This window comes from Strongylocentrotus purpuratus, unplaced genomic scaffold (assembly GCF_000002235.5).
Source record: "Strongylocentrotus purpuratus isolate Spur 01 unplaced genomic scaffold, Spur_5.0 spur5_contig_866, whole genome shotgun sequence".
In the NCBI taxonomy this organism is placed as follows: Eukaryota; Metazoa; Echinodermata; class Echinoidea; order Camarodonta; family Strongylocentrotidae; genus Strongylocentrotus; species Strongylocentrotus purpuratus.
The window spans coordinates 665595-690566 of NW_022145575.1; the positions used below are offsets into that span (position 1 = coordinate 665595).

The 24972-nt window shown below is 36.0% G+C and overlaps 1 protein-coding gene across 1 annotated transcript; it reads right to left on the bottom strand.

Annotated features, from left to right (window-relative positions):
- Positions 1-5317: 5317 nt before the first annotated feature.
- LOC115919961 lies at positions 5318-14131 on the bottom strand. The gene is made up of 4 exons (XM_030974731.1): positions 13957-14131; positions 11911-11931; positions 7203-7328; positions 5318-5727 (listed from the first exon to the last, which is right to left on the bottom strand). Exons 1-4 carry the CDS (start codon positions 14129-14131, stop codon positions 5639-5641), a joined length of 411 nt encoding a protein of 136 aa, XP_030830591.1. The 3' UTR covers positions 5318-5638.
- Between the last annotated feature and the right edge of the window lie 10841 nt (positions 14132-24972).

The window sequence follows — 24972 nt, forward strand, 5'->3', positions numbered from 1 at the left end:
ATGATCTTTGCTTGTACGTTCTCAAAATTAACAAAAGTTAAGGCAATAATGATAGAGATAATGATAATGATAATAAAAATGCCCCCTAATCCCTTGTGAATCCCATTGTTCATACGTTTTGATCGATCAAATAATAATTTTTTTAAAGACTAATCTTTGAAGGGCATTTTCACGTCCTTCTTTCTTCTCCTTTATCTCTCCCTTCATTTTTACTTTTATTTTACCATTCCATTTGTGAAATCTACACCCTATCTACATGCGAGTCTCATTGTTTATAACTAGAACTATAAGGCCCCAATTATGTCCCTTGAGGAATTACAGTGAGCTCATCCTCCAATTGAGAATTGCTCCCTCTAATTATAAAAGCTCGGTTCTGAGATGGCGTGTTATATGATATATCCATACAATAAATAATTGTACTCAATGCGATATGTACTTGAGGAGCATCACTAAAAGTTTTAAATCTTACTTGTACAATGACATATTCTGTTAAGTTCTGCTCCGATGCAAATCCAACGATGCTTCTCAATTTGTCGGTGACCGATTCCAGGAGGTCCTCATCAAATGTCGTTGATTTCTCTGTTACATTCGCTAATTCATCAGATATAACTTCTATATTGTCCATCGTGATATTTGTCTAAATTAGCAATTATTGAAAAAGAAAATGTGAGAAAATGAAACACAACTAACCCTCAAAACTTTAACTGCGTATCAGAGCTGTACAAATATAAACATATATTCAAAATTGAAAGAAAAAAGTAAATGAAACTACAAAAAAGGAGATAACTTCATAAAATATTATAATTTTTCAGAATTGCATCCCTATTTCTACCTTTTGGGGTTCCTTTTTGGCTATCACAACCGCTTGCGGAGATAAGCTAAGGCTTCCAAAAATGCACGAATACTTCGCCTTCGTAACATTGTATGGGTACATGCTGGGTTGAGAACGTTAACGTGGTTTGATTGGCATTTGTACGCTTGTAAAATATATGAATATTCCCCAGGAAACTAAGCGTGTGCACTATCATGTGCTGATTAGCAATTTAATCCAATGACCGGGGTACAAATAATTACAATGTAAAGTGCTTCGCAACATAATAATATTATAAGCGGTGCTTTACAAATGTAACTATTATTATTATTATTACTATTATCATCATATGTAAAGCAGATAGATGATCTAGACTATGCTTTTTACATGCTCGCTTCCAGTGGCCTATCCAGGGGGGGGGGGGGGGGGGTGGTGGGGGGCCCACCCCCCCCCCCCTTGAGAAAAAAATCATGTAAAATCACGTGATTTTTACCTTTTTTGGGGTTGGGCCCCCCCCCTGGCCCTCAAGGGGGGGGGGGGGGGTGCAAGTTGAAATAAATTTTGAGGACCAAAAAAAAAAAATGTGCTCACTTCCCCCCCCCCCCCCCTCCCCCACCCCCCACTGAGCGAATTTTTGGCCGGCGCGATTTTCAAATTTTCGGGAGCAAAAAAAAAAAAAAAAAAAAAATTGTGCTCTCTACCCCCCCTCAACCCCCCTCCCCACTGAGCAACTTTTCGGCCGGCGCGATTTTCAAATTTTCGGGAGCAAAAAAAAAAAAAAAAGTTGGGCCCCCTCCCCTAAGAAATCCTGGATCCGCGCCTGCTCGCTTCCTATCATCATTTGAAGAACGATGTGAGGTTTTCCTTATTTGTTATAAAGTTAAGAAAGTTTCACGTGTATTCGGGATCATTATTAGGATGACCTAGCGCATGTTTATATTTGCTTTGATTGTCTTATATTAAAACATTGTACAGTCTCCGAAATATTCTTCTATCAACGTATAAAACAGAGGGGAAGGGAAATCGGTGAGAGTCTTTAATAGGTTTCCTGTGATTATTCTTCATGCACTGATATCATAATATTGAGAGTGATATATCTATTAAGAATATATATATATATATATATATATATATATATATATAAAGGCGTGAAGAAAATGGTCTAGGAACGTGAGACGTAGCTGTACTTTACAATTTTATTACGAGCTTTCAGCTTGTGAGGCCTTATTCAGATTCTGAAGAGCAAACACATACAAAAACAAATACATTGTATGAACAGATATACATGGCATACAAACTTATATATATATATATATATATAGAGAGAGAGAGAGAGAGAGAGATAGAGAAGGAGAGAGAGAGAGATAGACAGAGAGAGAGAGAGAGAGAGAGAGCATTATAGGTGAGAGCAAAAGGAAAAGCAACTGAAAAAGTTATTAATGTTTAAGGATGACTTACATTCACTATCTTATTAACTTCTTCTTTGATTGGTGAGAGAGTTGTAACTGTGAAAAGAAAATCAAGCACAATTAAAAAAGAAATGATGTGGAGTATAATCACTATAGTAGATAATTATTCGGTTTCCGTGGTACATGGGAGCACTAAAATTAAAGGCTATCATGAGGCACAGGCTTACGAGAGATGATTCAAGAGATGATTTCAAAGTGATTAAATTATATAATTTCCTCCTAAAAATAAACAAAAAGCAAGACGATGGAAAAGAAAAATTACTTTAAATAGCCATTTTATGACATGTAATCGTACATATGTATCTATATATATATAAATAATTCATAAAATAGTGTGTGTCAAAAATAATCAACTGTGACTGATTGCCAAAAAAAAAATCGAGAAAGAAGAAAGAAGAATGCCTTTATGTAATCAGACATGTACGTGGTTACCCCTGCACTAGAGTGGGAATATTGCAACTATCATTATTCCTGATGACTAATCTTGTGATGACTCTCAATTATTACAGCTGAACAGCTGAAATGTCCATGTTCAACTATGCGTTTCGGTGTATATCGTTTCAAATATAATTAAAGATGCCGTTTAAACGAAAATGATATAAACAAATTGCAAATGGTGTAAAAAAAAGTGCTGCGAGACTTGTCGAACGAGCAAGGGGGAGAGATCCAGTAACACCCATATTGACTCGCCTTCATTGGTTATCTATAGAAGAAAGAATTGTTTATAAAGTTCTCATGTTGTGTCACAAGGTAATGATTCACAAATCCCCGACTTATCTTCTGGATATTATTTCTTTCTTACGTACCCGGTAAAAATGTCCGCTACTCATAAAGAAGTTCCTGATTTTCCCTACCACATCAACCCAAACGCATGGTTCCAGTGGCGTAGACAGGTTCGTACACATGGGGGGATGACTCAGGGGCGGATCTAGCTTTTTGCTAAGGGGGGAGGGTGACCAATAATGACGATGCGGAGCATCGTCCACGAGCCGCAAAGCGGCGAGCCGATTTTTTTTTTGGGTGTTTATTTGAACCCCGTAAGTGATGTTTTCCTGGCATCTATTAACACAATGGAGACCATAAAAAGCAGTGCATGATAACGTCTTTTTAAATCAAGTAACAGTTAAATACACAGTTATATCCAGAGTTATCATGTGTTGGGTTAAGTTACCAGATGAGTTGAATATCTTCTCACAATATTTGCACTTGAAAGGGTTTCTCTCTAGCGTGCGTTCTTTTTTCTTTCTTTTTTTCTTTTTTTTCCTTTTTTTCCCCCCTTTTTTTGTTGTTTGTTTTTTGGGCCGCCCAAGGGGGGGGGGGGGGTTTAAACCCCCCCCCCCGTAGATCCGCGCCTGTTTAATCTTGTGGTTATCTTGTGGTTTCCAAACCACAAGATAACCACAAAATACTTGTAAGAGTTTTCTTTTTTTTTACCGTCTGAATTGGCTTTCACCGTGTGAATGCGGCTAATAACAATAAACACAATTACAATAATGATGAGGATTATCATTATCATCATCATAATTATTGTTATTATTAATATTATAATTGTTATCATTATTATTATTACTATTATTATCATCATTATGACTTATTAAGTAAGCAAATATCATTCCCCAAAACCTGGGGGGATGATTGTACATGGGGGTTGATGAGGGGGATGCATCCCCCTCATCAACCCCCCCCCCCCGTTGTCTACGCCCCTGCATGGTTCTGGTGCTTGTTCAACGGCAGCGCCTGTCTTGTGGAACCAGCTTCCTGACCAGCTGCGAGTTGTTGGGAGCACTTACTGCTTTGGGAGAGCCATGAAAATTATTTGTTTTCTGGGGGTTTCCTAGAGCTGCCTTGTCATTTTGCTGGTTAGGAGGTTGGTTCAACATAATCTGTTTGTTGAATTTGTAATATGTAATATATAATGTCAAATAGTTTGACTTAGGTGTAATTAAGGGTGAATTTGATTTGGTTTGAAAATGTCTTTTTGTGGGAAAATAACGACCATTAGTTGTCGAATCGACTTTACCAAATCATAGTAACCTGGAAAGATTACATAAGAGGGCAGCATATATATGATATCTCGTTCTTCCTGGGAAACCCCATCTGAACAAATTTGTGAAATACTATCCTGGCCGAAAGTAGATAATCTGTTTTTAGAGCATCTTGTTGTATGATTCACAAATGTTTACATAAAGCTACACCTGAAGTACTCGGTGATAAGTTTATTTGTATCGAAGCAGTATCATCTCGAACAACAAGGAGCACAAATACGATAAAATTTCTAGTCACAGGTCCATCAAACTGGAATAACTTGCCAGAAGAACGCATTAGATTTATAGAAAATATGAAACCATTTAAACGAGAAATGGCAAAATGGCAAAAGGCATCCTCGTTGTATGGTATAATATAACTCTTCTTTCTCTCCTCTTTGTATATATTTTATTATATCTTTATTTTATTTTTTCTTGTTTGTTTGTTAATGTTTATTATTTTTATTTTTTACTGTTTGTTTCAATTTGGATATATGGCATTTGCATATTTGTATCATATACATATTACTAATTTCGTTGTTCTCCATGTTCAAATCCGTTAATATATAATCTGGTTTGCAATTTTGTGTTTGTTAAAGTCATATTTTGTAATTTTCTATTTTTATTTATATTTTGATTTGTTGAAATGTATAAACTTGCTTGTGTAATGAAGGGCCTCAACGAAAACCAGTATTTATTTGCTGCTTGGGCTACCCTTCTTTTTTAGAATGTGTAATAAATAAATACAAATAATCTACGCTGACTAGCTCTAAACACGACCTTAAGGCCGACCAGAATAGCTATCGTGTGAATACGGCTTAAAATCAGCTGTGTTACCAAACGCATTAATGCTCTCGTCAACCTATGTTATCATCAAAACTGATTGTATTGGAACCGTCATGTTAAACTTTTCGACAACCAATGATGGAAATTAGCCTGATAGAATGTTGTCTCGCCATTCGTCCCTTTCTAAGAAGGTATGCAGTACCCAAGAGCATAGAAATATTATTCTCTAGTTGGCATCTCTCTTGTTTGGTACTATCTTGCAAGGTTCTGAGTAAAGCTTTATGAATAACAATTATTGGCAACATATAGTAGATGGCAACTCGACATAAAATACTGTCAGTGATAAGTAAGTTAACTTCTAAACTATGTTCTTACTTAACCCGCGCTTTCTCCATCTGAGAGAGCACACAATGTCTAGTTTCCAACGACAACTGTGGGGGAGTTGGCTACTCCATAGTTGGTACGTAGGGATTTTAGTGGGCTACTATAGTTTTGATTTTATGCAAATAGCCCTGACATTTTATAAGCTATTTACAAGTGATTGTTTTTTAACGGTTACCTAAAGAGCTGCTAGTTGTAGATTTCGGAGATAGAGTAGATGAGATCCCTTGAGTAGTGTCTTCCTGTGATGTTTGGCCTGGAGTACAATTCCAAGGAGGTAAATGAATCATATTGACAATCGACTAAATAAACGAATTCGTAAAGTAAACCACGTGATTACGAATGGTAGTTGGAAAGGCTCGATTATGTTAAACAGTAAAAATGGTATTCATGAAATATTATTTGAGTTCGAACACGCAAAATTGAAGAAATGTTCCCATGCTATTGGTTAAATAAATTATACGTTCGAAAGAATATTCAATTAAGTATAATGAACAAAACTATTACAATTTGATAGAAGTAGCTAAAAAAGATTTTGTTGATATATCTAGTTTCAAGACGAAAAATTATTATTTACCCCTACTGAAACAAAAACGTCAAAAACCAAATATTACACGTTACTGGGAATATTACTTGAATTTACCTTTTACTTTAATTGGCAGAAAGTATTCAATTTAAATTTCAACAAATAGGAAATAATAGGATAAAGCAAGTTAATTTTAAAATATTGCATAATATATTTCCATCAAAACATAATTTATGCAGATGGCGTATAATTGAAAATGACTAGTGTGATACATGTAAAGAAACAAAATTATTTCTCATGTCTTGTTAAAATGTAACAAGGTTAGAGTTTTTTGGAAAATTAATGAAAACTTATATTATAATTACTTTCATGAACAAATAAATATTAATGAAAAAGCTAGTTATAGGTTATGATATTAAAAGAAGGAGAACTTTGTGATAAACTTCATGTTAATTTTAGGAGAATAGATAATAAACATAATGTATATCCAACTTCGGTGTGATGGTAAAGAGTACAATAGTAAAAGTCTGTTCATTAATTTCAAATTAGAACTACGATATTATATAGCAAATAAACAAAGTTTTTTATTGACGAAACACAAAGAAATTTTTCAAGAAATGTTAAGGCTATAACTATTTATTTCATTACTTTTGTCTTTTTGTATTATGTTAAAATGTAAATTGATGTAAATATATAACAAATGTGAAATATGTGAAATAAAACACCTCGGTAAGAGGACAAGAAAAAAAAAATCATCAAAGCTGATTGTATTGGAACCGTCATGTGAAAATTTTCGACAACGAATGATGGAAATTAGTCTGATAGAATGTTGTATCGCCATTCATCCCTTTCTACGAAGGTATGCTGTAACCAAGAGCACATAAATATCATTCTCTAGTTGGCATCTCTTTTGTTTGGTACTAGCTTGCAAGGTTCTGAGAAAACTTTATGACAATTGTTTGCAACATAGTAGATGACAACTCGAAATGAAAGACTGCCAGTGTTATGCAGATTTACTTTTAAACTATGTACTTTTTAACCCGTGCTTTCTCCATCTGAGAGCACACAGTGTCTGGTTCCAAACTACAACTGCGGTGAGTTGGCTACTTCATTAGTTGGTACGTAGTGGGCTACTATAGTTTTGATTTTATGCAAATAGCCCTGATATTTTACAAGCTATTTACAATGATCTTTTTTACGCTTACCTAAAGAGCTGATAGTTGTAGATACCGTAGATATAGTCGATGTGATCCCTCGAGTAGTGTCTTCCTGAGTTGTTTGGCTTTGAGGACAATCAAAGGACTCAAATGAATCATAATCTTGACAATCGGCTATGAAAACGAGAGGGAGAGATTGAAATTGGAAATGTGAATTTTAGTTTTCTTTTAAAAATCAAGAATCTGAGCAGATAGATAGTAGAATGCAGACAATCAATAGAAATACAACATTCGTTACAACTTTATGATTGCATGCATATCATACATTTATGTTAATAGCTAAATTTGAGGTTCTTAATATTTCATTTTTCATTTTTAGTTAATACTTGAATGTTTATGTATTTAGGGATTCTACACACTCAGTTAAAATTTTTGTGAACAAGTTGTTTAAAAGTTTAAACCTCGGATTAACGGGTGACCTGATTGTTTTTAAGGCCTAGATGTGGCTTTTTTAACACCTTTTTGTTCCAGAAAACATCAATCATAATTTCATATTAATGTGAAATAATTAGTTCAATTCCTGGCTAAAATCTACTCTGGAAGTTAATTTATAATGTATTTATTTTGGTTTAAAGAAAGTTGTTTAAAAAGGAGCTGTTGTTCAGTGGGGGTTGTTTACGACAAAAGGGTTGTATAATAAATGGGGTATAATTTGGGTTTGATACTCTGAATAAGTGCACCACTACTTATGGGTCTCTATATAGGTATAAGAAGACTATTAAACAATATGGTAGGGTAATACACCAGTTTACAGTTGTATCAGTGCGCATGCGCAGACAGTTGACCTCGGGTCATTGGCCCTGAAACAGGGCCAATAACCTTTGACCAGTGATATTTATGCGTAAATTAAGATTGCGCTCATGCAAATGATGATGTGCGCGCACAACGCAGCGCGTAGGCAGTGATATCATCATAATTTGCATGGGCGCAATCTTAATTTACGCATAAATACATGACCTCCAGGTCATTGACTTTGTTTAAAATGGCGCACACAACCGTAAACTGGTGTATTCTGCAATTTATGAATTAGCGCCAAAACAGTGCCCATTTTGCATGACAAGCGTTCACGCACGTATAAACTGCATAATAGGGATGCATCCAATCTCTATGGCAAGGAATTTAGCACACGTTATAACCGAGTGCGCGATCAGTGCTGCACTGCATGACGCGACGATTTTAAGTCTACCTATATTCTGACATTTGCGTACAGATACTGACAATTTTATCTGTGAACTTACGCTATGAGTTAAAAACTTCAAATTGGTTAATAGAAAAGTGATTTCAATTTAGCCATTGAATCCCCAGTCACTTAGAAGCGCGTCGGTAGCTTGGTCGGCCATGATGTAAAATAAAGCTTTCAACCAACGCTTACTTTACTGGCACGTGACACATGTCGTCATATGTAAACAACACTGTCTAAAAGCTCTCGTATAGTAAATATAGCAGTCATTTAATTTTAAACAGCGAATGTTTAACAAAATTACTTTCGTTTCGAGCAACGTTGTTTACAATTTGTTCAACTGTTGTTTAAGATAGTGTACAACTGTAAGTGAACATTACTTTTTTAAGCAGCGTTTTACGGTGTAGGATATTTACCGCTTGGAAAATCACCCCGGGCCAATTACCAGCGGGACAATTACCCCCACACCCTCCCCAAAGACAATTACCCCCTGACAATTTCCCCGAAAAAAATTATCTCCCCCCTCCCCCAGGACAACCACAAATTTGGCGTGAAAATTAACGGCTCTTTTTAAAATGACGCCGCTACACCCCCCCCCCCCCTTAAAAAAAAACGCCGCGGCCTTTTTCTTTCGTTCGTTTAAATGTATCACAACTGGATGAAGAAAAAAAGGTTTTACTTGTATTCACTTAAGCTCTGTGATATGCATGGTGTAAATGTGAAGCGTATAATGCTTTCCGTCTGCTCTGCATGTAATGAACAAGGCTAGAAAATTGCGATACGCCATGCACATCAATCCGGAATGAAAATCAGTTTACCATTCCCATGATTCTAGGAGGCACGTTTTTTTTTTTTTTTTTTTTTTGGGGGGGGGGGGGGGTTTACCAATTTTGCGTTAAAACTTGCATCGATTCGACTTTTGTCTTTATAATCCCATCATTGATCATGTCCGTGGCTATTCGTGTTAGAGATTATAATTGAAGCAGAGAGTAGCAGGGATACCGTGGTATATTGGAATATTCACTTGATTTTAAATCGAAGGACTTAGGGTTCGAACCCAAGCCTGGCACTAAAGTCATTGTAAGGGTCTCAGTCTATAATACGATAATCCGATGACCCGGTTAATAATATACCTGTAATGCGCTTAAAGACGAGTTGACGTCGATGTATTAAGTGCTATATAAACCTCGAATATTGTTATTGTAATTAAAATGAATAGGCCAGTTAACGGATAGCCAGTGAGCTCATGTGACTTGACGGGCCAAAGGTCAAATGAGATGTGCTGCTGCCTGCTAGCACAGCTACAACACTGACGACCTCACACTTGAAGGGTCCCTAAATCTTCAACCGAGTATTCGGTTTGCTCAGTTGAAATGATTATCACGTTAGTAACTCAGTATCAATACTAAATTTAAAAAAAACAACGAATATCAATCTATAAATATTTCTGCTAGATTTTAGAACTCCGATACAGTAAATCGCATTTGATTGCAAGCTTAGAATAGGTATATCTTTTGTCACGTAACTGCATTGAAGATGCTGAGTCCACTGTTTACCGGGGGGGGGGGGGCGTTTCTCGAAACCATAACTACAGGATCAACGACATCTCGCCACTGTCACGCAACTTGTCTGCTAAGTGTTTCACGAAGCCGTCTTTGCCAAGATGAGCGACAACTTCCGCGACAATGAGTTGTCACTGCTCCGAACCCGTCATATCTTTTTAATTGCTGTAAAGCGCCATCACAAGTCAGTTTGTTGCTATTCCATGGGCCGCGAAATGTACGATTAGTTCCACTATCATTTTGAGAAAAATATAGACGAGTTCCGTACGTAATATTATGGGATGCGAAATGCAAATGTAAAGAAGTGATAATACAAATTATACAGAAATTTTAAAAAGCTGAATATAAACATTAAATCACAAATCGCTAAACTATAACATATAAATAAAAGAGATAAGAATGTTACACACCGTTGTCCATAGTCGATCCATAGTCTTTTCTTAGGATACCATCATACCTTTGGGGCCTATGTGCATTATTATTCCCTCTCTAATTACTTCTTCCAAATTATATTTTCAATATCAAATTAATTATATAACGAGTATTTATGAGACTCTAGAATAAAAACTGGCTGAGAAATGGTATTTTGCCTAACATTTTTTGTCACAATAAACAAAAAAGTACGTATTGATAAACTATCACATTACGGTATCCTTCAACTACCTTTTGATCGGATTGTCGAGTAAAAAACACTCACCGGTCTTTCTTCAATTTAAGAATCTTTGCAGAAATATGCAAATTGTTTGATGATCTACATTTGATAATGACACTATTTCGTATTTATTTTAGTATATGTTTGTTGTTGAACAATTTTAGCCCCAAAACTTGTTTTGGGTTATTCGTGATAAATCAAATGGATCGTGACAAAGACTATGTTCTTGAGCTGCTAGTATCGCGATATATCGATATCATGTCTGTCATGGCTTCGTGAAACGGTTTATCCACTTCATGACATCTCCGTAGGTCGCCGACAAAGATATGACTGACTGTAATGGAGTTGGTTTCGAGAAACGGCCCCTAGACCTTTCGGCCCGAATTCACAAAGGAGGTTTGTCGACAATCCTAGGTTTATATGCGTCACATGACGCGTTTGGACGCGTTTCGGAGTGTTGGCTCAGTCAGTAGAGCGTCCGCCTCACAACCGGGAGGTCGTGGGTTCGAACCCCGGCCGCGTCATACCAAAAGACGTTAAAAGATGGGAGTTGTTGCTACCTTGTTAGGCGTTCAACAGTAAGGGATAGAGCAACGTCGATCTGGCGCTGCTCAGTGGCTGCCGGGCTCACGATCAATTGGGCAAAAAGAATTTCCGTTTCGGTTTAATAAAATTTGGAGTGGACAATTAGGCTATTATTATTATTATTATTATTATTATTATTATTATTATTCAGACCAACATTTTCATAAACTGCTGACGTCGCACGAGGAAAATGTACTTTCTGTGCAGGGGTAGATTACTTTTCAGCTGTCATTTGTTTAATATTGACTAAAATAATGAAAGGGCCAAAAGGGAGCTGAGGATTGCTGACATCTAACTCCTGAACAATTAAAGATGAATTTGAGTTCTGGTCATGCGGTTGCATTGTGAAAGAAACGGTGTGGAATGGATCAGAAAAAGTTGATTATGTAGCATATAAGTATTGGTGTGTACTGCAAGGTTCTGGAGTCATCAAAAACATAATAAATTTGACCCAGTCTTGGTAAAGTAACAAGCACTGTATACGGAAATATGTATGGGAGTACACAAAGGGTGTCAGGGCTACTAACCTTGATTTCCTTATTTTGTTATGCTCTTTACTCAGCCAGTATAAATTTTCTACCAAAATTGTTTGGCAACTGACATTTATTTGTACTCTTAGATATTCAGTGTAAGTTTCGTTTGATTCTGTGAGATTTTATATTTTTTTAAAACCAGAATTCAAGTTTATCCTTAATTACTGACATCCCAAACACTTACCTAGACATACATTTAGGGGATCTGCATAGTAAAGAGAGAAAAAATACATGAAATATTAAATACTAAACATGAAACATTTAACTTCAATTAAAACAATCTAAAACCCTTCAGTTCCACACCCGATACAGTAACAATTTAGGATTAGATAAAGAGGTTAAACCTCTTCATCATATTATATCTAAATGCGAGACTAATGAAAATACTTCAGTTGGCAAAGCGTTTAGAAAAATAAATTATTCCTTTTTTTTTGTTTGGAGGGAGGGGGGGGGGGAAATATCAGCCTATTAAGTTTTCCATCAAGCGACAGACCACGAACATTGACTTAAAGGTAGTATGTCCCATTTGCAGGCCCCACAACATGAAAAGGTTAAATTCCATTGGCATTTTAAAGATATACTAATTTAGAACTTCCCTAAAAAAAGAGGGGGGGGGGGGTGGGCTTGAAAATGTCTTTAAGTATGAAAATAACGGCTATTAGTTGTCGAATCGACTTAAGAGCTAGAGAGCCAGTAAGTAATAGTCTGATATTCAGACCATTGTACCGAATGGTCGTACGTTTTATGTTGCGCAAAGATTTAATCAGTTTAATTTTGGCCATTACAAGAAGTGCACTGTAAAAAAAAATCTCTGTAATTTTACAGCAAATCTGCTGGCAGCAGAGTCGCCATAAATTATGTTGTAAAAATACAGATTAGTTGTTATTTTCTCCTACAAACATTTCATGTATTTTCTTTTACAAATTGTATGTTGATTAAAATTACATCAGAATGAAAGTAAAAACATAGTACAAAAATGTTGTATAAATACATATGTTTGTTAATTTGGTTTACAGCTTTGGTGTGGAAGTTCCTTTTTGTGTATTTGTATTACAAAAACAGAATTTTGTTAAAGAATCTAGTAACTGCATTCAAATTAAATCACATCGAAGTAAAACTGCACCATATCCATTCAATTTAAGAAATCGATGTACGAATACAGACATCTGTAAAAATACATTTAGGTAAACAATTTCATCTGTAAAATTACAGGCAAACTGTATTAGTAACTCTATTTTGCCTTAAAATTACAGGCAAACTGTTTAAGTAACCCTATTTTGTCTTAAAATTACAAATTTCTGATGTAAGTAAGTCTCACAATAAAAATGAAGTATTTTTACGGGACAGATCTGTAAAATTACAGGCAAACTGTATTAGTACTCTATTTTGCCTTAAAATTACAAATTTCTGATGTAAGTCAGTTTCGCAATAAAAATGAAGTATTTTTACGAGATAGATCTGTAAAATTACAGGCAAACTGTATTAGTACCTGTATTTTGCCTTCAAATTACAAATTTCTGATGTAAATCATTCTCACAATAAAAATGAAGTACTTTTACGGGATATGTGTAGAAAATACATCCGAATTGCTGTATTTAGTTAAAACGTTACAAATCTGTATTTTTTTTTCCTGTAAAAATACAGATATTTTTTACAGTGTGGGTTATTGATGTAGAAAAATGCTCATGTACCCTTTAAAGCTCATTTTATATATGTTATAGAAGAAAGAAAAAAGCCAGTCAGTCACTCAATAGTGTCTTACAGTGAATTCTAGCAAGTCAACGATTTGTTTGCATAATTTGAATATTAGGACACTGCTAACCTTTACATTTCACAGATAGGACATTCATGACATATTCATAACTCCTGCAAAGTTCTACCGAATTTGATGTTGGCTGCAAAAGGGACATCGGAATGTTGGGTGACTTGGAGGTCATTAACAGTAGCAATTTATAGGAATGTACGCAAATGATTAAAATGTTACAGTAGTATTTGCTATACAGAAAACTCTTTTTAGAATTAATGCGGATATTATGTTATGAATAAAGATAAAGATTGTCCAAGAAGGATATTCCTAGATTTCAAATTATGTAAACCATTATGTATATTACAGCGATGTATTTATTGCAAGTTGCATTTGGTTCTTGTATGCAATATCGGATATCTTTCTCATTCCCGCTACACCAGGGATTCTTCAACTTAGGGTCCCCTACAGAGAATAATATCTCACCGCTGCATTTGACGGCTGCGTATTTATTGCAAGTTGCGTTTGGTTCGTGAATGCAATATCGGATATCTCTATCCTTTCTGGTACACCAGGGATTCTTCAACGTAGCGCTATTCGAAGACACTACAGATGGTGGGACGTCCCAGTCTAAGAGTTCCACCAATTGCAATCCGAACATTCGGCAAACAACGGTTGCATCCGCTATCGTGAAGTTATCATCACAAACAGGTCCCCAGGAGCCGTGCTGATAAACCTCGACTCTACCTTCTGAATCACAAGGACCTTCTTCGAGCCGTACTGTGGAAGAATCACAGGGATTTTTCTTTAACACTTGACTTTCTAATATTCCAATTATATTCATATCAATAGGGTCTATACAGCAAACCTCTTCCATCACACACCCCTGAGTAATAAAATTGTAAAGGTGTTAATGGAAGAGAAGTCAATGGCCTGTAAGCCCCCATCACACCAAACTAGTCTCACTACGTTCTGGAACTTAAGAACTCTTTCTAGTTTTAGTGCCAGGACTATCTTGATATTAGGGGATACTGTTAGCGTACATACCTGCATCTTCACAGTCGATGCGCGTCACTTTGTCGCAAGTGGTGCTATCGCTTGTATTGTATATGCAGTGATCAATGCTATTCTCAGTGCCAGTGCAGTTCAGACCAACATTGGTAATTGGAAGCCAATTTTCGTTATAGTTCATATTCTGTATTGAATCCAAACCTGGATAGTCCAGCATCCCGCACAACACCTGTCCATCTCGTATGTCACTACTATTGCCACAGAGTGAACCCCAACCTGTAGTCTCAGTGTAGAGCTCTACTCGTCCTTGTTGACGCATCAAAATATCGTTGTCAATGAACCGTACTGGAATAGATAGATTGAAAACATCTATGCATGAGAAATATTTAAAAAAAGGATTCCCATCTGCAGTACCCTTGTATATAATAGTGCTGCTGGCATCTCGTGTTAACATATTCTAGCTCTCAATCTAAATTAAAGAATTATTTTCGAGAAGAAAAAAAAGAAAAAGAAAATATTTTCGTTTAAATTGGTTTACCAAAATAACAATTCAAAGACATTTGTAGACTAAGCAGATGCTTTTATTCATCTTTCTCCCCCACCCCCCTCTTCTCCTCTCTCCTCTTCCCTCCCATTTTATACTCTTCTCTCTCTTTTCATTTTCTCCATCTTTTGTGTTGCTCATGCAGTAATAAACAAGACCTGTGATCGTGCGTACGATACACGCGCGCTATCGCGGCATTTAGTTTCAAGGCAAAGGTTATAAGGTGAAAGGAATTTAGCATAAATAGGTCACTATTCATAACATTATGTCTGATTATGAATGGAGAAAAATTGTTAGGGCTACGGGCTAACATAGAGTTAGAAAACTACAACAAAATCAGATCAAGGCAATGTTTCCTCTAAAAGAAATGTTAATCATGTAGGACATGAAACAAAAGTTATAGACCCAAAAGGGGCGCAAAATAATGCACGCCAAGTTTAAAAAAGATTGGATTCGAAACGGTATCTAAGTTAGGGCGATATTCAATTTGATAAGACAATGACCAAGATAAAGATCGGGACTGCCAAACGCTTCGGATAAAGGCAATGTTTAATACCAAGAAGATTAAATCAGGAAAGAAAATTTCGCCTAGCATGTACGTCACCCTTGAGTGATATTAAAGAAGGAAGACCGTAGTGGACCACTTGACATGCATATCTAAAGCGCAGGAAATTTGATGAAAATTGAAAATCAGGAAATGGCCCAAGACGATGCTCAATAAAAAGTCTGGTAGAAAAAGAAGAAAAAGAAAATGACGGAAGAATATGGAACAAGAAAAGACACAACGGAAACGTGGCGTTACCGTGCAATAACATGATTGCAAATTAATGGCTGTTTCTACACATGAAATAGCCCACAAACAGGATATCCTGTATTATAATGACATATGATAAACAGGAAACACTAATAATAATAATAATAATAACATCGAATATTTAGGAGCGCTAAAAACAATAAGCACCATAGCGCTTACAAATACAAATATATGAAAAGAGGACAAAAATGTACAGTACAGGAAGTATATCACATAGATCATTGGGGGAAAAGGTGAGTTTTGAGGGATCTTTTGAAGGTGGCAAGACAGGTAATTTCCCTTATGGACTGAAACTTAAACTTACATTTGTTGAAGTACGTGTTGATCACTATTATTTGTACATTATGTTTGTATTTTAGAGAAGATATTGTTCTGCGACGAATAATTTTTTTTAAAACTCAACACAAAATAAAAGAAACCCCGTTGACGACAGAATAGTGTAACATATTTTTGCCTCTTAAGGTCATGTCACTGCTTCTATATTCACTTTATTATAATTGTCTCTTAGTTTGATTATTATATGATTATAGTTTGATTATAAATATTGATTATATAAAGGCACATTGCAAGTAAACAAGAAGAATTCCATATCTTACTAACGCTAAATATTTAAAATTGTAGCAATAGTGATTAGGGCTTAGTGAATTGACGTATAAAATAAAGGTAAGCCAGGTTTGTTTTTAATAAATATTATCATATGCTTTGCTGGAGGGGGGCAGGGGGTAATTGGATGCAATTATAATATTTCATTTAAAATGGAATATTACTTGGCCTTATCGGATTCAAGCACCGTAGATATAATTATGATGTGGGATTAGCTAAAAAAAAGAGTTGAAATTTAGAGGGGAAAAAATCGAAACTAACAACATTTAAATACATACAAAACGATTATCGTGCTAAGAAACCGAACGAGCGTTCGAGTGGAAAAAGTCTAATACAAGGCTAGCGGCGCTTTCCGTTCCTGGAGGTTTAAAAACTATGGCCTTTAGTTGATCTAAATTGTTTTGATTTGATCGACGACTTTCGTCTTCTCACTTTCATGTTTATACTCACCAGTATTGTTTGTACACAAGACCCAAACAACTAACGAGCATTTAACAGGGGACGTGGTCGATATGCATTCGGAAAGTGTTTGCTCCCTTCCATTGAGGCAGATATAACTATCACGAAGGACTTGCACGGAAATAGGATCAAAAGGGATGGAGGACGCAACACGTTGAGTGAATGATTCAATCCCAATGAAGCCGAGCATACGACAAGCCACCTCAGCGCTCTGGAGATTCCAAGGCTCACCGCATAGAAGCCCCCTGCTTAAACCATCGTCTTTGAGAACGAAACCTTCGCCCGGTGCATTGCCATGAAGTAACGAGATGTTGAGTCCTGCTTCTAGGTTTTCATTGAGATTAAAAGGGGTTTAGTTTAATAAAATCACAATGATACACTTTTCAATAATGAGTCTTAAAAGGTTTGCCAAATGCTTGCCAATGGTAGTATTTAAAAATAGAGTACAACAGACAATATTCGAACATATACAGTCTAGGGTTTGTCCAAAAAAATTGCAACCTAAGGTTTTTCAACGGTTTCCGGTAGTGTTTGACGTCAGGAATCATGTGCAAAAATCTAAGAAAATCGGACCTCTGGAAAGTGATAATTTTCATAATGGCGTCCAAGATGGCCACCAGTACCTTAATTTAGAATTTTCATCAAAACGATAGGGCTTGAAAATGTCTTTCTGTGGGAAAATAACAACCATTAATTGTCGAATCGACTTTAGGGATTGCAATACTTTTAGTAAATAGTCTGATTTGCAGACCCGTGTACCGAATGGTCGTATGTTTTGTGCTGTGCAAAGGGTTCAATTAGTTTAATTTTGGCCATTACACGAAATGAGTTATTGAAGTAGACAAATGGTCATGTACCCTTTACAACTCATTTTATGTATGTTGTTACCAAATAAAAAATGAAGTCAGTCAGTCACTCAATAGTGTCTGACAGTGAAGTTTAGAAAGTAAACGGGGTTCCATGCATAATTTGTATACTAGGACACGACTAATGATTAAGTTTCACAGATGGGATATACGTTACATATTCATAATTCCTGCATGTATAGTTCTACAGAATTTGATGTTGGCTGCGAAAGGGACATATTACTTTTAATTGGTCATAAATCATGATATCACTGGGATGTTGGTGTCTATACCCAGGTTGAGGGGGGTCGGGGAATCTATTTACGCCACGTCCAAAAGGATACTGCCACCATAAAACCTGGTAATACACTTGCATGATTATACAAATTAGAGTAACTCTTTAAATCTGTTTCTTATGATGTATATGGTGAAGGAATTTTATTTACTCGTCCTGTAGGGTCCTTTGGTGAGGTACATTAAATACAGGATATCAACCAACTCCTTGTCCCCATAAGCAAGCACGTAGCCAGAGTTTGATGGGGTTTTTTTTTGGGGGGGGCACGTGCCCCCCCCCCCCGTGACCCCCCCCACCCGTGGCTACGTGCCTGCGCATAAGCCCATCTGCATTGAGTCTGAGCAAGTAGGTGATGTAGTTACACTGACGGCTCCAACAGCGAAATGGCGTTCACCAAAATGGGATTGTTGCTTCCGAAGTAAAATTTAACGCTTAAAACAATGCACCCGACTGATTTCGAAAAAAAATGGTGCTCAAAGTTACCAAATATTTTGTTTTAAGAGCCCACCACTGTTTTGTATGCATTTCAGAACACATATTATGATTGAAAATGTTCGTTTGGGGTAGAAAACCCACTATGAACGATACCGTGTGAGTCAAAAAAAAAAAGTTTACACCTAAAAAATTGCTAATTATTTTAAAAATCATAAGAGGACATATATATTTTTTATTTTTTTGGTCCCAAAATTTGAAAATTTGGCCGAACGATATTTCGTTTCGGGAGGGGGGTAAGGTCTGCTTTTTTGGGTCACCCATTACCACAATTGTTTTAAAAAATTTGTTATATTTTTTATATATTTTTTTTTATTATATAAAAAAGAAAGGGGGGGGGTCCTTCAAAACACACACGTAAAAAAGTTAAGGGGGGTTCAACAACCCCCCCCCTCCCCCCATGCGTACGCGCCTGATTATGGGTATGACGCTTTGATATCCAAATATGTCCCAGGTACCCAGCATCTGATGTTAAGGGCCTACATATAACATGATAACTCATGATTCAAGAGCATCAAACTATATGATACGCAATTTCTATTACCCTAGAAACAAGTTTAAAGCAGCCAATTTGACTATCTAGAGCTGCTGGTCCTTTTGGGGCTTTTGGAGCAACTTCAGGAGCCTGTTGTCTTCTGTGGATCGATATGTCTTTTTGTTCTGACGTGTCCCCATCGCCAAACCATCTTTAATGTGTCGTAGCCCTGTAACCACTCGAAATAGATTTCTGGCATGTTCTGGCAGGAATTCGCCACCACAAATATTTGTTGGGGTCTACCACGACAACATTATGTACGATCCGTTGTGACCGAGACTTTACATCGTTATCAAACTTCACAAAATGGGGTACAACTTTTACTTTACGCATATTTGGCATAACGTACTTTTAAGAAAACTTGAAATGATATTTAGAATGTTTATAGATTGCCCATGTGCTGTACAATTATGAGCACATACATATATATATATTTATACTTTGTCATTTCTGAATAAGGAAACAAACATTTTAAACCACATTTCCCCTGGAAGGGTAGAAAGGCCCGTTATTTACCCGGCATCATGGCCGAATGAGGTAGCAAATGCTCCCTTAATTCCTATTACATGTGATTAGTGATTATGTTAAATTATACTTTATGCAATTAAAGGGATAATTGGGTTTTGGTATAGAGGGCTCTACACACAAAAAAATTGTGACAAAATGACAAAATGATCTTTGTTTGATCAAAATCGGTTCACTGAGAGACGGCTGAAATATCCATAAATATAACCATTTCTAATAACTGGTGGGGCCCCAAAAATATTCGATAATTTTGAACCAGCCGTTGAAAGACAAAAAATGCTTACACCTCTCAAACAGATGTGTTTAAATAGTTGTTGATGATCCTTCTATTTAATCATTATTTTAACGAAACATAACATGTACAGTTTTATTATTAAAAATGGTCGAAACCAATGACTTTTTAGAGAATGCCCTCATGTGGTTTAACGGCTCTCTTTAATTGTTAGCAGGCTTATTACTGAGTCCTTCGTAATTTTGGTATACCTTTCGAGCATGGTGCAGTTATAATTAATACTAGTTTGTAATGTAATGGTGCAGGTTTTGGTTACTCAAATTCAGTTTGACCAAAACTCTCTTTACCAAACTGAACTATCCCTTTAACTTTGTAATTGTGATTGAGTGATTGCCAAACAAATAAAAATAATTATGATGATAATAATGATAATAATAATAATAATAATAATAGTATTAATAATAGTATTAATAATAATAATAATAATAATGATAATAATAACAACAAAAACAAAAGAAGATTTTGTCATACTATTATATTTATGAACGATTGTCGATTATTCATTGTATAATCACTCTTGGAAAATTTATCATATTTTAACCAACGAAAATAGTACTTTTTCTACTCAAATATTTGTCAAATACATCGACGGTACAATGGTAGCCACTTCTGGTGTAACATACAAACGTACACATGAAAAGAAGATGATTGTCCTTTAATCCAGGTTGTGTTCCACTGATCAACCAATTCTACTTGCTTTTAGTCTACTTAACCAAACTTCAAACAACGATCATTTTAGTTACTCACCCGTTTGACAAAACGGAAGTAAAAATATCAGAACACAGGGCCACGAAATAAATCGTTTACGATTCATCTTCCCTTTCAACGTCCAAAAATCCTCTGTGATTGACACCGATGATGTCGAAAATGAGAGAATTCAATGACACAGCCACTGTTTTTAGACAATGATTGGTGTCACAGTGGAATAAGTTAAGGTTGTACACACACGCACGCCGATACGAATATGAGTGAATCGAATCAAGCAGGCAGGGTTTAGTCACATTTATACGTACACGCATTTCCTAGAAAACGAATTATTTTGATGAAAAAGGTAGCGCTCAAGGAGGAAACCACCCTTATATTATGTAGGCAAAGCTTACAACTTAAGGATTTTGTCAGCAAAGATTAGAATTTCAACTTCTCTCTTTGAAAAATATTTGATTTACAAGGTTATTGTCCAAACCATTGCCGACTTTTGAAATATATATAAACAACTTTTTTCCCCGTACGTTAATCGTTTGTGTCAGTAATGGACTTTTTTTAAGGGGGGGGGGAGGGGAGGCGGGTGGAGGGATTTGGCCTCCCCCCCCCCCCCAAAAAAAAAAAAAAAAAAAAAAAAAATAATAATAATAATAATAATAATAATAATCGTGAAAAAAATTCAAAAAATGAATGCGTAACTCCCCCTCCCTTTTTTAAACAATATCTCATATCTTTCCCGATTCAAATTATATCATGTTTGAGGAGTTTGAGCTGCTGAAAAGTTAAGCCCAGGTATTCCAGGATGCCCATCGGAAGGTTTATGGTACATCGACAAAAAGAAGGAGGGAGATGAAAAAGACTGTTAGAGGGAAATCCTGTTTATACTTAAACTATTTTAATCCTAAAACATTGGGATACATCCTGTTATCGTTGTTATGACTGGGTCATATACACTGTTGTTCATAAAGTCGGAATAATTTGTTTTTCTCTTTTCGTAAAAAAAAATGTGACAATATGATTTATTATTGATAGTTTTGTCTACGCTGTTGTTCAGTACCGTGGTTGGTGTCTTATCACAATCAGTAAAGCACGATGTGTTATGGAATATGCTGTAAGCAGATGTCTTAGTATTTAAAGACTGAATCAATGTTGTAATAAAATGGAGAGGGGTTTCACCAACGGGAAGAATGCATTTGAGTGCAAAGGCCTGAAAGTCAACCTGGGAAAGGCGAATGTGATGGAAGCAAGTGGTGGCAAAATTAACACAAGAAAGCAAAAATAGATCCTTATAATGTCAGATGCATGGTGGGTTCATGCGAGATGTGTTGAAACAAATGAAATTTCCAACAGGACGGCTGGGAGTTTTGAGAGCAAGAAATTTGAAGAGATGAGTAATGTACTGGTGGATGAGCAAGGGGTTGTATATGGTATTATGGTGAGAAGGTTGAATGGTTTTTATATGCTTCGGATACAATCAGTAGTGGTGGTGGATGTGAGATTGCAGTTACAAGTAGATACAGCTTCGGATGGATGAAACTTAATGAGCTTGTCTGGACCATAGCTGGTGGAAGGTTTAAAGGCGAATTTTTTAACACTGATGTTAGAACAGCGATGGTATATGTTTCAGAAACCGGGAACGTCAAAACAGTAGAAGGTATCTTAAGAAAAACAGAGAGAGCCATGGAAGGAAAAATGAACGGTGTGAAACTGTCAGATAGAAAGAACACAAGTGAGTTAATGGAAATGACGGGTCAGGAAGAAACTGTGATGGAATTGGTAAAGAGAAGTTGATTTAAGACGGATGGGTTAAGTGTTTAGAAGGGAAGATAATGAACCTGTAAAAAGAGCGTGTGATCTGGACGTGGTTGGCAAAATAGGAAAAGAAAGACCAAATATTTCATAGAAAGATATGGTGAAGAGATAAAGCAGTAAGGTTGGGTTGACCATGGATATACATGGTCTAACCGAGGAGGATGCTTTAGCAATAAGAAGTGGAGAGAGGAAACTCATAATAGCGCAAAAGTCAGAAACCCCTCCTAAGAGGGAAATTACTTGTATCGGTGATGATGATAATGATGATGATGATAATGATGATGATGATGTGATAAGGTTAATAAGCTCCCATAACTTTATTGATCAATCTTTATTAATCAAATATTGTCACATCGTTATTGATCAATTATTGTCACATCTTTATTCATCAATAATTATTGGCACAATCCGTTTACAAAAAGAGATAAATAAATTGACCAACTTTATAGGCAACAGTCTAGGTTGGAAAAACAACACAAATTAGATTTTTCTAGATGTCATGTCAATTGACCTCTTTACAATTTGTTTCTTTATACGATATTATTATCAAGTCTGTATGCTCCTTTTGCAATACGACGATTCCTTATGCGACGTTTCTTTAAACAAATTTTGTGTTCATTTTCTGCAGTTTGAACAGGATATCTATATCAAATATGAAAGGCTTTACATTAATGATCAGAGAAAATGCACTTACCGTGATACGTTATTTTTGTTTGTTTGTTTTCTTTTTATGTAGACAGAATGTTTAATTCTTTGAAATATCATTTGGTGGGTATCTTTCTCCCCCGTCCCTCCATCCCAATTTCCTCTGGATACACTGAGGATTTAATTCACATGAGAAATGATGGGCTATTTCTCTCATTTACTCGTGGCATAATGTAATAGCAGTATTCCTGTTTTTATATTACACACACCAAAGTCCATTGCTAAAGTCTTGAAAGAACATCCTGTCACATGCCTGTTGCAGGATGTTCTTTTGTAGCATTGGACTTTGATGTGTGTGATATCAAAACAGATTTCGTTAGCAAGTTATTTTGATGGATGGTTTCAAAGCAGCATATCATATTCAGGGGAACTGCTAAAGATCATACAAACATCCGACATGTAAATGAATACATAAAAACGACCGCAACTACTTACACTGTTGCTCATAACGGTGGAATATTTTTTTTTATCCCAATTTATGGAATTATTTTAAAAATAATTTAAAAATACTAGATCTAGATAATAGTATACAGTCTCAGATTTTATTGAATAATAATTTGTCAATATGTGTTTTGCGTGACTGCTAAAGCATGTATATTATGCTACTATGTTTATCAACTAGGGGACCTATGCCCTTAAGTCATAAAGGACAGTAATGAGGATTAATGCCTCACAAAAGGGCTCTGATATAGCACATCGACACGGTGTTGATCCTGGGGCGTCACAGTTACGAGGCCATTGCTTTGTCACTGAAGCATGACTGTACGCAGCGGGGGCTATGGTAGGGGGCAGTTTCCATAAATTAAAAAACACACAGAAAATGCAATAAATTTTTAAATAATTTATTGCATTCTACCCCGGTCCCCAACATAAAAAAATCTTCTGTGTGCCCATGCCTTGAGCCATAATGCATGGCCGTCCAGAGGATTTTTTTATGTTGGGGACCGGGGTAGAATGCAATAAATTATTGAAAATTTATTGCATTTTCTGTTTTTTTTTTAATTTATGGAAACTGCCCCCTACCATAGCCCCCGCTGCGTACAGTCATGGTTCAGTGACAAAGCAATGGCCTCGTAACTGTGAGGCCCCAGGATCAACACCGTGTCGATGTGCTATATTAGTGCCCTTTTGTGAGGCATTAATCCTCATTACTGTCATTTATGACTTAAGGGCATAGGTCCCCTAGTTAATAAACATAGTAGCATAATATACATGCTTTAGCAGTCACGCAAAACACATATTGGCAAATTATTATTCAATAAAATCTGAGACTGTATACTATTATCTAGATCTAGTATTTTTAAATTATTTTTAAAATAATTCCATAAATTGGGATAAAAAAAAATATTCCACCGTTATGAGCAACAGTGTACGAAAGTTCAACCTAAAGTTATTTCAGTACCCTTCTGTGTCAGTCAACTATTGAAATGTACGAACATGACCGTAACTTATTACGTAATCGAAAGTATTCTCTACAGGATATATAATAGGGTATTTAAATGCCCTTGATATCATTCTTCGAAGGTAGTTGCGATATATATATATATATATATATATATATATGTATAATCATGTGTGTATGTATGTGTGTGGGTGTGTAATGAAGCCCGATGAAGTGATGAAGCTCGTTCAACCCTTCAAAAATGTGTTCTATATATTAGGCAACAGGTACTAAAGATTGGTTTTATGATATCCATTCTCAGAAGATCGATGAACGTTACTTAAAGGCCCACTGCACTACTTGCAGCTACTTGCGCCCTCTATATAACAAACAATGCCTAATTGGTGACCATTGCTCCCCATGATCCTCTTTTTCTTATGTTAACTGAGAGCTGAGTTGATGAGATAACCACCTGTCCAGTGACCTT

What these genes read in the sequence shown, in the direction of transcription:
- LOC115919961 (XM_030974731.1), bottom strand. Translation starts at nt 14,131, where the DNA reads ATGTTCGGATTGCAATTGGTGGAACTCTTAGACTGGGACGTCCCACCA. An exon ending in CGCAGCCGTCAAATGCAGCG is followed by an intron (nt 11,932 to 13,956) that starts GTGAGATATTAT and finishes TTTACTATGCAG; the next exon opens with ATCCCCTAAATGTATGTCTA. An exon ending in TACAACTATCAGCTCTTTAG is followed by an intron (nt 5,728 to 7,202) that starts GTAAGCGTAAAA and finishes ATTGTACTCCAG; the next exon opens with GCCAAACATCACAGGAAGAC.